This window comes from Centruroides sculpturatus, unplaced genomic scaffold, assembly GCF_000671375.1.
Source record: "Centruroides sculpturatus isolate CEXI.00-Female unplaced genomic scaffold, Cexi_2.0 scaffold246, whole genome shotgun sequence".
In the NCBI taxonomy this organism is placed as follows: domain Eukaryota; kingdom Metazoa; phylum Arthropoda; class Arachnida; order Scorpiones; family Buthidae; genus Centruroides; species Centruroides sculpturatus.
The window spans coordinates 55,924-72,069 of NW_019384771.1; the positions used below are offsets into that span (position 1 = coordinate 55,924).

General features: G+C 27.3%; 1 protein-coding gene across 1 annotated transcript in view; it reads right to left on the reverse strand.

The window, feature by feature from the left end:
• The window catches only part of LOC111628990, a 132,150-nt gene that overhangs the window by 54,859 nt on the left and 61,145 nt on the right, over positions 1–16,146 (reverse strand). The window contains exon 5 of the mRNA XM_023372852.1: positions 7,725–7,759. Coding sequence (XP_023228620.1) covers positions 7,725–7,759 — 35 coding nt within the window. The remainder of the gene's footprint in view (positions 1–7,724; positions 7,760–16,146) is intronic.

Here is a 16,146-nt window from a genome sequence, read left to right on the forward strand (position 1 = left end):
AGAAAGTATTTAGAAAATGCATTGTAAAGAACAAAGAACAAATTATTAAAAATGAAATAATCTAAGAGTAATAGCATTTAATATAGAATATTTCTTATAGACATTTTATGTACTGTACTGTACTTTGTTATTTTTAGTGGGGAATTTGTTATTTTGCAGATCAGGTGTTTATAAATAAAATTTTATATAATTTTAAAATTATTATGAAATTATTATTTTAATATACTGCATATGTAATGATAATGCATCGATACACACAAAAACAAAGTAATTGCATTAAATAGTCAACAAAGCACCGGTGTGAATAGCTAAAATTCGATAATTGAATCATTAAATTAAAAATGAATTGATCTTATAATTATATAATTATCTAAAGAGAATATTATATCTAGAATTCTATTCATAGTCATATAAATATACAGAATAGGCTTATATAAGTAAACTTATTATCATTAAAAATAAAAATAAGAATTCTGGACGAATGATAAATGAAGAAATTTATTTTTGTATAACGGTAAAGAATATATAGATATTTTTCTTCCAAAAGATGAAAAGTTTCAGTTTATTTGCAAATTTTATACATACGTAATGAAACATCTACTTTACTTTCTACGAGAGTGGCATCAATTTCTTTTTATGCATATTTTTCAATAGATTTTGCTTCGGATATTAAAATTCTATACTTAAATAACATTAAATACTTATATAACTAGAGAAAATTTACTTGTAAACTTTATACAAATTTGAATTAGCAAGTTTATATTATTGAAAACTATATATTTGACAATTTATTGTTGCTTTTAATATTCAATTTTTATTACTCGAACACATGTTTATATCCTCTGAATATTTGGCGGCCCACCAGTAGCCAAGTGGATCAAAACAACCGAGCTGGTCGTGGGTTCGAACCCGATTTAAAAGACTAGTCTCGTGGAGTTTTCCGGATTTTCTTCACGTAAAATTCTCCATAGAAAGTCTTCCAGGGAGGCAACCTCTTTAACATATCGTCCATGTTTTGCACTACCTTCTTCCATCAGTCCAATGCAATCCAATATTTAAAAATGAATATCCGAGCATAAAATCTCCAAAAGATAATGTTTACAAGTTCTTCTGAAAATGTCAATCTGAACAGAACATGAGTTTGATGTTTCGATTACATCACAGTGAGTGATTTTAAATCCATACAAATAACTTTCGTGACACTTCTTTCCAAGTCAAAATGGAAAATATGATTTTAAGCAAATCTTCTATTTTAATTTTAAAAAAAAAATCAATATTCAATAAACAGAATAAATTTATACAAATATATTACGTAAAATTTCTATGTAAACATCTTTTCTTTATATAAAAATCATTTTGTACATTTTACCAAACAATTTATTTTCTAAGATATATTTTTATAATATTAATAAAATTTAATTATTTCCAATAAAGTAATTATAATTTAATTTTTAAAAAGTTAATGACAAAACTACGTTCTAATCAATCATTAAGATGGATTTATTTCAAAACCGGAAGAATATTTTTCATTAAAAAACAGTAACATAAAATCTTACCTGTACTTTAATCAAATAAATTATTTAATTATTATAAGGTAGGATTAAATTTGATAATTGAGATTATAATATTTTACTGCAATCTTAAATTTCCACAATATAAATTTTAAATATTAACTGCTTTCTACGCTTCTGAAAAAGTCTAAAAAAAAAAACTGATTCACCCCTCAAATGGACTAGTCTTGATATATTTTCTCAATGATATTTACTTATTACTGTAGTAACAGATAAGTTATAGGAAAAGTCTTCGGGGATTGGCTACGCAATACTAAAAAAATGCGATGCAAATAACCTTGTTTATCCATATGATTCCTGTGTAAAATCTCCAAAGTATTTTCTAGCTCGATATGTATATATATAAAAATTCTTCTATTAGTGTTACAACACTTTGTAGTCAGGATGAAAAAAAACAAAAAAATAATAAAATACGTACTGTACAGTATATAAACTCAGATCCATTATCAATAATTTTTAAATGCATTTTCTAAACCAAAATTAAATTTCTACTTAAAAATATCTTATTCGTGTTATATAAACTTTTAATAGTTCTTTTGAGGATATTTTTATAAAAATTCTTTACTAAACGTAAGCAATAGTTATTTTGAGTTTATATAGATTGGAAACGAAAGAGCAAAAGGGAAATTTTGTCGATTTTTTTCAAGGTTAAAACGATGAAAATTTACGAATGAATAAAGCATTATAAATAAATATGTATATATGATTTCTATTTTAATTTAAGTTATTCAATTTTTAAATATTATAAATATTACTAAATCAAGTAAAGTTAAGATATCTTCTCTATATCACTTGAAACATTATCTAATAACAACTTGTTCTTAAAGGTACTTCTNCTTGTAAACTTTATACAAATTTGAATTAGCAAGTTTATATTATTGAAAACTATATATTTGACAATTTATTGTTGCTTTTAATATTCAATTTTTATTACTCGAACACATGTTTATATCCTCTGAATATTTGGCGGCCCACCAGTAGCCAAGTGGATCAAAACAACCGAGCTGGTCGTGGGTTCGAACCCGATTTAAAAGACTAGTCTCGTGGAGTTTTCCGGATTTTCTTCACGTAAAATTCTCCATAGAAAGTCTTCCAGGGAGGCAACCTCTTTAACATATCGTCCATGTTTTGCACTACCTTCTTCCATCAGTCCAATGCAATCCAATATTTAAAAATGAATATCCGAGCATAAAATCTCCAAAAGATAATGTTTACAAGTTCTTCTGAAAATGTCAATCTGAACAGAACATGAATTTGATGTTTCGATTACATCACAGTGAGTGATTTTAAATCCATACAAATAACTTTCGTGACACTTCTTTCCAAGTCAAAATGGAAAATATGATTTTAAGCAAATCTTCTATTTTAATTTAAGTTATTCAATTTTTAAATATTAAAATCATATTTAGTGCTTTTTTTAAAGTAGTTTTACTGACAAATTACTAAATTACTATTTAGTAATTTGTTAGTAAAACAAATACTAATTTGTACAAATATTTATACAAATAGAATACAACAACCTGTGTACGCTATATTGAAATTTTTTTCCCTGTTTTATTCATATTCTGTCTTAGACAGGTTTTACTGTATTAATTAATATATCGTATTTTTATACGTATTTTGTATATATCGTATTATTTGAACGCATAAAAAGACTGTAAATTTGATTCCCTTCTTTCATCTAATTGAATCGGTATATGTTGGCATTGGAGTAGTTGGCAAAAAGAGTTTCTTATCTTGTTTCTCCTAAAATAGCTAGTAATTGCTAACATTTCCTCGTGATTACAAGCTTATAGATCTACTGGATCTTTTATTCTTCTTACTTTTTTAATTCTTAAACCGAATAGATAAAGACTTCCTCAAGGCCATTTGCTTATAAAAATAGAATTAAAAAAAAGTAATATATCGTAGCGAAAGTTATCAAATACGGGTGTGGATATTTTTTGAAAGAGCAACGGCATATTAAAGAAGAACTCAAAAAATTGAAGGCAATCTATATTATATAGAGCAAATGGTGATTCGAGACATTGTAAGGACAGACAGATGATGCAATTCACATTGATTTTTGACTCGAATTTGATAGATTGACCACCACTACTGCTAAAAATTTTTTAGTTTGTTTTTAACATATTTCAGCAGTATACTGGCAGGCTATATATTCTGATTACACTTATCAGTTCTGTAATAATAAAATTATCAGTTTTACGAATTAGCAACAACTTGCTATCAATAGATTTTAACTAACTTTATACATACTAAATCTACACTATTTCATTCTGGTCTTATTTAAAATCTTAAGGAAAAAATTCTATGTTAACTGTAATTAAAAAAGACTTCTTTNAAATGGTGATTCGAGACATTGTAAGGACAGACAGATGATGCAATTCACATTGATTTTTGACTCGAATTTGATAGATTGACCACCACCACTGCTAAAAATTTTTTAGTTTGTTTTTAACATACTTCAGAAGTATACTGGCAGGCTATATATTCTGATTACACTTATCAGTTCTGTAATAATAAAATTATCAGTTTTACGAATTAGCAACAACTTGCTATCAATAGATTTTAACTAACTTTATACATACTAAATCTACACTATTTCATTCTGGTCTTATTTAAAATCTTAAGGAAAAAATTCTATGTTAACTGTAATTAAAAAATACTTCTTTAAATCATAACAAATATTGATTTATTCTAAAAAGTAGAATTTGCACTTTAGATTTTTATCGAAATTCAAATATGCTAGAAGAAACTGTGAATTGTCTTGAATTTTCAATACTTCAAAGAGACTATATAATCGATTTTAGCTCGTGTTCACTTTATTCTTGTATATTTTCTAGTTTCGGGAGATTCGAAAATCCTATTAAGAAAAATTAGACTCAACAAGTTATGCAATTAACTAAATTTCATTAGAATTCTAAGTAAGTATTACCTATATAAAAGACTTATTAATAATTTAAACACTCTACAGCGCCCTTGTAATGATAGGTTGCGTAACCGCATACGATAAAGCGACGATGCATATCAGTTTGTTTTACTAATTAATTCAGCGAAGTCTAACGAGTAAAATAAACTTTACAGATTTACTTGTATACCAAGATAATAATTAAGTTTAAAATATCCAATTTACACTGAATGATATTTACACGTAGGCTAAATCTTTATAATTATAGTTTATAACGGTAAACATTAATTGTTTTCGTTTGTACATTTAATCAACTTGCTTTTTTTTTCTTTTATTGTTTTCAGTAAATATGAATCACATAAAAATGTTACGTGAACATTTATCGATTTCCATTGATATGTGCGTGCGTACGTTATACAACTAAAATAGACTTTATAGCAGTTATGAAGAGCGTCATGGAAATGAAAGAGTTATCTTAGGGAACGTAAAAATTGATTTTGAAACAGGTTTAATTTATGCCGATTAAACATAGTTTAATGAAATTTATTACAGGAAACAGCCCACCTGTGGACGAATGGATAAAACCACCGAATACAAGTCTTGGGTTCGCGACTCGCCAACGGACTGGCCACGTGGAGTTTTTCTAGTTTTCACACGTCTAACACATCAAAAAAAAGGGCTAGTTTACCATAGAAAGACCTTCGGGAGACATTCTTTTGGCAGATCGCCCATGTGTTGCGTTGCCATATCCCATCAATTCCCATTACAGAAGACACATAATTTAAAGGTTTCATTTGTTTAAGAAACATTCATAATCTTTGGTTAAATAGAAAAAAGATTAAACGTGAACATCAATGTTATTATAAAAGGTTTTAGTCTTAATTTTACGAAATAAAAAGAGGAGAAATATATTAATGAAAACTTGGTTATTTTATATAACAATTGATGAAATATTGATATTTGAATAAAATTATGTAAACGAAAAGACGTTATAGACGTACTGCAGAATAAAAACAGTATATTGTTAAAAATAGGAATTTAAAAGATTTATTAATACATAAATATTAATATTTTTTATTCAAACTGAAGTTTTATTATCCATTAATCTGTAGCTTTATTTTTTCATATTCTAATTGTTGAATATGAATGTTCGATTAAATTATGCTGAACGAATTCTGAATTTTAAATTTTTAAATTATTTTATAATTAAACTTTGATTCTCGATTACTGTCTCTTTGCGGCATTCAGTTTTATAACATTCAATGAACGATAATAGGAATAAATGTTAAAAATAAAAATCAATACCAATATATTTTAAAAGTAACTTTCTGGTTTTTATACTTGCTAATAAATTATTAAAATATGAATATATGAATGTTTTCATAAATTATTCAGTAATGACTTTTAAGAAACTGCATAAAAATCACATTGTTTCTAAGGATTAATTCAGACGGCCGGATGTTCAACTAGGTTAAGATGTCAGCCTACTGCTTTGAAAAACCCGGGATCGAATTCGGGCGTGCAATCCCAGAAATTTTCATGGGTGATCTGCTCCTGATACGTCCTCGTCACCCGGCTGCTCCATTGTGGGCCTGGAGAAACCCACGATAGGTGTAGAAAAAGACCCTCTTAGTGAACATAGGGAAGAGAGAGAGAGAGAGGAAAAAAAGACATTAATTCGATGTTTTTCTCTCTTCAAAGTAAATCTTTTTGTATAAAATTTAGAGGTAATTTGAAAAGGAAAATCAGTTTGCTTTTATACGGAATATAAATGAATTTGTTATAAAGATCTTCTATACATCAATTGCTTTAAATTGTATGGGTTTATTCTATATAAATTCTTTTCGAGTTTTAAAGCCAGAATTCAATTTATTTCAGATTTCATTTTGTACTGTACTTTTTCTTTAAATAAGCTTTAAATAAAATAGTAGCAAATTTTTATTTTGTAAACTACTTTTATCCACAATAATCCAGAAATAAATTTTATCCAGATAAAATTATGTTAATTCAACATATTCAAAATGATGGAGATTTACTACTATTAACAGTTATTAGAATCGTTGCATAAAAAAAAATGCAGTGACAAAAACTACCTTCTTTTTTGGTATTTTTAGCTTCAATGGATGTAACTGGGTGCAGTTTCGATCATTACTCGTAATCGTTAACCTGGAACACAATTAGATCGAAGTGAAGCAGTTCAGATGCAGTAGTAGAACAGTTCTTGCCGCATGCTTCGATCTCCACTTTCTGTCAACACTTTCTGGTTTTTGCCATTCAGACAGAGTTTGGAGGCAACAGATGGTAGATGTCGATGACCTGCATGAATTCTCCAATCAGAATGGAACAGTCGAATTGAAGGAAACAATAACTTGAAGGACAAATATTCGGTCTGTAATAGTTGTATTCTAGAACCGTTCTTACTTTCTTTTTTAAATCTCATCTTGCTTCAACTTTATTGAAATTCTAATACAAATACAGAAATACAAGATAATGATAATATTTCTGCTCAATTTTACAAATATCAATATTTTATAAGAATATTTTCCAACTTTAATTATGCACGTATTCTCATGAACAGAAATTAAGCGAATTATGTTTACTTCTCCAAACATTTAATATCCATAATATTAAATTGTAGAGATTTTCTTTATTAAAAATAAGGTTTAACTCAAACCATATTCTTAAACATTTATATTTTTTAACTGCTTTTTTTATGTACAACTTAAAATGTTTTTATTTCTAAATTAGAGTGCACAGAATGAAACAATTATGCATCGATTTTTCTAGACCTAAAATCTATGAAATATGCTTATAAATTCTGCTGGATGCTGCAATCGATAGTATTTGTAGAAAAAAAATTACTTATTTAAAATGTTTAACGAATTAAAGAATCAATAAAATTATGTGCACGTAATTTACATAACATAATGTTAAACTTCCTGTTTGAATTACGTGAATATTTTCATAAACGTACAATTAATGCTGCTTACAAAATGCATCTAATAACTTATAAATAAGAAACAAAACTGCAGTATTAGTTCAAATCGTATTCTTTCATTCTAACTTGGCCCATTAGTGGCCAAATGGATAAAATTACTAAACACTGGGTTCGCGCCTCGCCAACAGGCTGGCCACGCGGAGTTTTTCGGGTTTTCTTCACGTGTTTAATACCTAAACAGGGCCGAATTTCTCATAGAAAGTCCTCTCGATTTCCCTTTGGCAGATCGCCCAAGTGTTACGGTTACCTTATTCCGCCAATCCAATCTAACTGAAGTTCTTCCTTAAATAAATACGTTAAAAATTTATATATAATTCTTCTGTAAATCCATAGGAAATTTTCGATTAATAAGTCATTTTCGCATCAGTTTCAGTAGATTTTTTTCAAAAATTTAAGCGTAATTGTGAGCAGATGATCAATTTATCCATTCAATTCATGCTAATTATTATAACTTCCATAAATTATAATGATCAACTATTAAGCGAGATTATATATATTTATGTAAGTTATATACATACTGTACAGTACATTATATAGGCTATATTATATACTATGTAATAATGTACATTATATATATAATTATAATATTATATATATATATACACAGTATATATTATTCTAAAAAATTTCATAAAATTTTCTATTATATTTGAGTTTGATTTTTGAAACTTAAATGCTGAATTGAATAGGCAATCTTTTATGTGATGGTCCATATACGAAAGAATTCATTGTCTCCATGCGTCAAAAATGCACAAAGGCGATACTGATTAAATGATGCGGAAGTGAGTTATATTGAGAAATGACGTCACTGTCGTAATGTCGCTAATCAACAACAACATATGACATCATTAAGAGAATGGTGTTTCGTGAAGTTGTCACGTTTAACCGCATTTTCTATCCTTCGCAATTTAGTCTGATTGGATCATTGTTGTTCTATACGGTCAAGAAAATAATACGTTATTCTGTCAGAATTGCTACGTACATAAATTCTTGTTAGTTTACATCTATCTGTAATTATAATATGATGATAAATTGCCAAGAAGATCAAAGTTACTGGCTTAATATTTTTGACTTTGTTGAAATAGGATTAAAGTTTATAGATTTGTCTTTCAGTTTATCGAACCGGAAAGCAAATACACAGTCGAAAGTAAATTTAATAAAGTAAATAGGCGTATAAATGTTCTTAGTTTCAATATTCTAAGAGACAGTGAAGTAATTCGAGTATAACGAAATTTCTCACAGTCGAATTTCGGGTGTAATGTAAAGATTTGCGTGAAACATTGGAAGAAAAATCCTATTTATTTGTGTCACGAATTAAAGAATCGTGACGGAATAGTAACCACGCAAACGATGTGGATAAGTGTTTGCATTAAAATTTTGATATGCATTTGCATGGTATCTAAACGGCCGAAAGTTAAGATATGTAAATCTTAAATTATGAAGATCTGTCACTATTATTATTCTTAATATTTTATTTTTATCTTCATTTCCTATTTTAATCGAATAAACTCAAAACAGCATATACAGCAAAACCTGTTTAAAACGGAAAAAATATTCGGTACCGTGCGATTCCGGCTTACACAGGTTTTACTGTATATAAATAGTTGTTAATATAAATTAATTTATTTAATTTTTCTAAGAGTCCGGATTTAATTTTCATATTAAGTAATGAATACATTTTTTATAGCCTATTATTTTGACAAAAACTTTTAAAAATTATGTATTTATTTGCATAACAATACTTAACTTTTCGTTAATATAAATGGGTAACTTTACTGATAATGACGCTTAAAAAGTGGAAAAGGAAGCAACAGTCGACTGGCAATCCTTCAGAAAGAGCAACAACACTTTTAATGACCAATGTCGTTAAGTTTGTCTCTTGTCAGAATTATTTTGGCTAAAATCCAATGCGAACAATGGCAAACCAAAAGATAAATTTTATCAATACAAAATTGATCGGGGGTAAAAAAATATTTTGTATTGTAAGAGATTAGATAATGTTAAATAAAGTATTATATTTCATAAATTCTTAAAATTTAATTTATTTTAAAAATAACTTTCATTGAAACAAGCCTTAACATTTATTTAATGTGATTAGAATAACACAGATTATAACAATTTCTTTCAACAATAATAATATTACAATGGTCACGAATATGTAATAAATCTTCCATTTAATCTCATCTAACAATATGTTAGCCTGCATTATCACATTAGCTACTTTATAAAAATCTATAACTAATAATTATGATGATTGGTGCGTGATTACAATTAATTTTCATACAAAAAGATTATCCGCGTGTATCTTACACGAAAATCAACATTATTATAGGGATAACAGAGCTTTATAAATTTGACGACAGTTCGGAACTGTCATAAAATCAATAATTTTGTAATTAATCACAGAATTACAAATCCATTAAGCTCAAAAAACATTTAGATTTAATATAACTCGATAACTAAGGCTCAATTATTGTCAAACTATATCACAGCTCTTACATAAACTTAAGACCGTACTTGCGGACAAGACTGAGGCCTCAAAAAAAATTAATTTTTACAAAATTGTTTGTAATTTACAAAATTACAAATTATTAATTTTACTAAGTATAATTTACAATAATGGGCTGGACTTAGACTTGTTGTGGCTCTAAGCTATAGCATATAACATCACCTTCCTCGCCACCAAATAATGGTACATGTAAAAATGCAAGGCCCTAAGCTATAAACAGACTTGTAACGCGAAGACCTAGGCTTCAGTTTGTTTACCTTATATGCAAATCCAGCCATAGAGTTATAAAAACATATTTGGGGCTTGAGTGCAAGAAGAAACTGAGTCCCCTTACTCTGCTATCTTTAAAGGGAACCCCGAAAGACCTTAATGCCTTGAGTCCCAAAAGTTTAAATACAATTTAATAATGAATATCATTCCATATAAATTATTTTAATGTATATTTTTATGTTGAGACATTAATATCATACAGAAATCTCTAATTTAAATATTAATATATATTGGATACACAATTTTGCGATGCCGATATTTGATTGTATTCGGTTGATTAAACACAATTTTTAAAGGGAATATAAAAGCCTAGAGACAAATATTTAATAAAATAATCATAAACATCCACATTCTTAATACAAATACCTGAACTTTATGCTTCGAACGAAACGAAATTAAGAATATCGATTAATTCAATTCCAAGTGAAACGACATCCCTGGAATATTTTAAAACTAACTTTGAAAAATTCGCTTTTAAATTAGATTTATAGATTAATTATAAAATCATTACATTTTAACCGTTTTTAACCCATTATACGTGAAGGCAATGTGAAATTAGAAAAGAATTTATGCAAATAAGATCTCTGAATTTTATTAATATGGCAGAATTAAGAAAATAATGATTTTAAAGAAACTTTTAAAACTTAAACATTTTTTTTTAATTTTTAAATATTATAAATATTACTAAATCAAGTAAAGTTAAGATATCTTCTCTATATCACTTGAAACATTATCTAATAACAACTTGTTCTTAAAGGTACTTCTACTTTAATTGCCCATATCAGAAAAGTAAGTTTGACGTAGAAACAAGAAAAAAAAATGAGGCTGAACAACTTTTTCTATGTCTGGAGGTGTATTTATAGGAACGATTCGAGATAAGCAAGACAGTACACGTATATCTAAGAGGAGGGAAGAATTAATACTAGAAGAAAGTTACTCTTTTTCTTCTTCCCTTTCTTTTATTTAATATACGATGACGACTAAGTATCTTATGCGAATGGTAAACAAAGATGCATTTTCCCTATCTTAAATAAAAAAATAAAGATATATAAAGTTCAAAAACTTTCAAGATATTCGTAAAGTTCAGTAATAGTATCTTTCGCGGTTTGATGTAAATCATAAATCTTGTGCACGTCAGCAATTCTGAAACATACTTCATTTTTATATTTATAAAATAAACTTTTATTATGTTTTCAAAAATATGATTTTTAAGGTTGTGAAGAAGCAATTTAATAGTTAATTATTTTAATTGAGTCAATAGAAAAAGTCGAAACAAATTTAAGATATGGCGTTAAGTTCTTGATTGTTTCCGATGTTATCGTTAGCTTCAGATTACTAATAAATATTTCAAATCGGTAGTATGGAAGAAAATCGATTTTCGTCCATAACTTTTTCGAAATATTTTTTATCTAGTAGTTCCTTAAGGCTATTCAATATCTTTATACCTATGATCGATATATGTTTATTTTATTCTAAAGGATAGAAAATGTTTAGCGATAAATATAATATCAACTTTACATAAAAGATTACAGTAAAAATTGAGATAGTATATTTTCTCTTCGACTGTTTCCATATTAAAAATAGATTTTGATTCATATCTCTTAAGGCCATTGAAATCGAGATATCTAACTAATCAATAATTCATTCTTTAGAGAGTCAATACTGTTTTATTTAAAATTTTATTCAATATTTTTTTATTGTTTGCTTCTAAACTCAATTAGAGCTTTAAGTAATTTTTCTAAAAATAACAATAATAATCGTTTACTATTTCAAGAAGCAATTTTACACATACATAAAATTATTTTCATTTTTTCCTTCACTTTTTCTTGATTTTTGCTATTGAAATTGTAATTAACTTTACCCCTCTGATTGCTTTAAATAGTAAACTTAGCTATTGTTACGAAAGTTTTCTTAGCTTTTGGAGAAAGTTATTTGATTAATTATCTTTGGAAATGCAATTTTTAATAATAATAATTAAAAAAAAAGTTTTGTTTAATTAGAAAGTTTAATAACTTAAAATCGCATCAAAATAAATTAAAATATTTAAATTTTATAAATAGAAAAAATTATAAAAAAAAAACAAAAAAAAAAAAAAGAAATCATTTTCTCTCGTTTAATTATACACATGTAAAATATTTTAAATGTTTAATAGTTAAAAGTAGATTATAGCCTATTATTTATTACAGTAATTTATAAATATTTAATATTCTTTACTATTTAAGATTCTAAATACAAAAATATATAAATTTATAACTGACTTTCTAGAATTATTAACAGTTAAGCATATTATTATAGTAAGTGTTTAGTATTCCAAACCATTTCGGAATGTGTTAGGGAGATTTAATAGAATGAAAGAAAAAAACACTTAAAATTCTGCATATTCGATTCACCAAATCCTCTATTTAATATGGTTTCAGCTCGATCAACTACAAAGATCAAGCGATAATTGCATCATTTGAGGCTTCGATGCATCTGTTTGCAAACTGTAATATACTTTTTGGCTTTCGCTAAGGGACGTCAATTTTCTAAGACTTCATTCGTGATCGAAGAATCGATTATTTGAAAACAAAAAGAAGAAAAAAAACCTATGGGCGTGGTGTTTCCACTACAACAAACTGTTTCCCAATCCCAATATGTGTTTGTAGAAAGGGTGGAGATCGGTAGATTTGTAGTAATCTGACCACAGATAAATAGATCTAACTTTAAGCCAGATTAACGTCGAGTTAAAGGACCATAATGAGATTAGCCCCACAAAAAATGGTTTCAAATGCTTGTAAAAAAGAAAAGTTCTTTAAGAAAACGTAAAATTTCTCTGCGATTATTTGATTGTTCCACTTTCGCAAACTTCAATCGGCTCTTTCTAGAAATATTCGATTTTCAATATTCTTTGCTTGCTCGTTTATTCTCTGCTCTAAATCTTATAAATTAAATTTACGCTTCCATTGAATTGATTTGAATTTAATATGATTATTTAACATATTTTTCATGTTAAATTTGGTAGACTTAGTATATAATTAATGGAAACGTAAAGCTTTACATTAAAGATTTATCATGTTTTCAAAAGGAACCGACCGTTGAAAATGTAAAAATTATATTATGTTTTCCTTTCCAAGAAAATGCGATGTTATTTTTTGTGTGGTAAGCTTCTTTAGTAGAAAGTTAGCTAAAAAATAGAACGCCTGGATTTACCTTTCTCTAATTTCACACATTTGCCATCACCAAAGTGGTTCTTTCTAAGATTTTGAAAGCTTCACAGAATCGAAAACACTTTGAGAGCCTTCCAGTTATGAGAACCGTTTTACTTTCAAACACTTAAACTTTAAACAATATTAATTTATTTTAAAAAAAAAACTACTAGAGCGATATTTTAGAAAGACAGCAATGTTCTATTTAAAAAATGGCCAAACCAGAGAATTGTCTTTATGGCAGTGTTGAGTGGCCTCGTAATGTAGCAACACTTTATATAAACTGTCATCGGTTTCACTAACACCGACACATAACAGAGCGTCCCTTATCGCGCCATGTTTATCATGGTCGACAAGACAGCGCCTTTGGCCAAAGATGATAAAACAGATCAGCTTTTTCGCTTCTCTTCCAGGAAAGCGCTATCGACCAGCAACTATAGCTTGTAACACTAACTTTTAATGAAAGCATCACTTTTTATCACGTAAATATTAATGAATATAACAACTTTTCTTTCCATTCTAATTGTGTGAAGGCTGAGATATTTACAAATGCATTTTCCCGGAGAAATAATATTCTTTATTAAATATGTCATCACATATCTCTCAAACAAAGATATGAGTTTAAACGTGCCCACTGTACAACGCTAGAAACTTAATTATTAATACACAAAATGTTCTTTTTTTAAAGTTATGAAAGTTTTACGAGCCTATGGCACAGGCTACTGAATATAGCTGCTTTCTATTTTACTGAATATTACTGCAAACGGAAACGATTAGCTTTATTATATTTTTAAAACTAAGAAATAAATTATGAAGTACGCAAACGTCGGTAGTGACAAAATAGTTTTGCTTCTTCATCAAAGCTTTCGAATCACTAACGATAATGTCGAGTTAATAATGACGGCCTCTGGCATGCGTCCAATGTGACTGTTCCGTGACGTAGAAACATGCGTGACGCGTGACACTTCTGTTGATGAATGACTCGGCTCTTGTAATGAATCTTATTCGGCACCGGATCTGTCCTTCTATTGTGAACAACTTATAGACCCAACTCCATCGGGTGAAAACATTAATGGTGCCGATCGGAATATTTCGTGTTCCTTTTTGTATTTACTAACGTTTGCATTCCTATTGATTCATTTATTTTAATACTTTCTGACTTTTCGATGGAAATTCACGGAAAATTAGAAACTGTAATTAGAATTTTCAGATCAATAAAATTTTCCAATGAGTGTTCCTTCTATACTTCTCATATTGTGTGCAATTCATTATTCTATTTATGCATACTTCACCAAGGAATTTAAAGTCACTTTATTAGTGTTAAGAACGCAATTTATCTCATCTTTGTCTGTTCTAAACGTAATCAAAAGTTAAAAATTTACTACTGTATATATTAAATTATTAATATTTTAAAGCATTATAATAGCAGGCAATAGACTATATAAAGTAAACGATGTAACTGAAAAAAATCCATTGTCTTAGTATCTTCGTTTCCCTCATTATAATCTGTTTAATTTCCTCTTCTGATGTCAACTTCCTTATAGAACAACAGAAATTTTATAAACTATTACATCCGAGAAACAGTCAGGATATCTAATTAACATATTTATATTCCTTTCAATAAATAATGTACAGTACAATAATCGTTACGTCATGCAACGAAAGATAAATATTTAAATATGAATTCACAATATTCACTTATTTTCAATACAGAAACAAGATTTCTTTTATAATACTGATAATATTCCAGTTAAAACGTTTTAAAATACAAAATAAAAACTATTTTTACAACAGAACGGAATTTGAATTTTATTAATTTTATTACCGTATTTCATTTAAATTACTTGAAAGAATGAATTTTTAAAAGATTGTTATAATGAAAAGAATATTTTATATCTATCATTTCTATGTAAAATATGTTTTTTTTTTTTTTTTTCGAGCTGTTCTAGTAGAAAATAATTAAATGTTAAGAAGAAACATGTTGATCGAACAAAGCATAAGAAAATTTCATTATCATATATTTAATACCTAGATTTTATTTGTTCACAATTTAAGTATCAAAATGAAAAATAAAATAATAAAATAAAATGTTATTTTTTAAATGTAAATCTTATTTAAATTATTAGGTAATTAAAATAAAATGAAAATAAAAAATACAAGAGGATAAAATACGCTTTCGAAACCCTGCAATTCCCAATTCAATTATTCAGTTTCAAATTTTTCTCTATAAAACTCTAGATATTTTATTTTGATACAATTTACGATCTTTCTGACAGCGGGTTTCTCTTTCCAAATATATTTACTACAAAAATCTATTCGATTTTTGTACAAAAATATTGTCTGTTTGTTCTTTTAAATCAAAATATTTTTATATATATTTTTTTTTTATTCAATAGTCTAAGAATTCAACTGTTAAAAAATTCTAGCTTTCAGAGACTTTCAAAATTTACTCCAATTCGAAAGATCAAGCTTGTTAGTCTGTTTTCGAAATTTTGATAAAAATAAAATTCCTTCACCTCGTTTTTATACAGACCTATTTCATTCTAATCGGCTTGCAAAAGATAAAGCTATTTTATTTTTCTTTTCTATGTAGTTCTAAATATTTGTAAAAAAATTACTTTTATCCTTGCCAAGTTTCTCGGAAAATACAAGATCCAAAATGAAAGCGAAAAAGTTATTTTGAATTTAAAAAAAAAAAAAAAAAA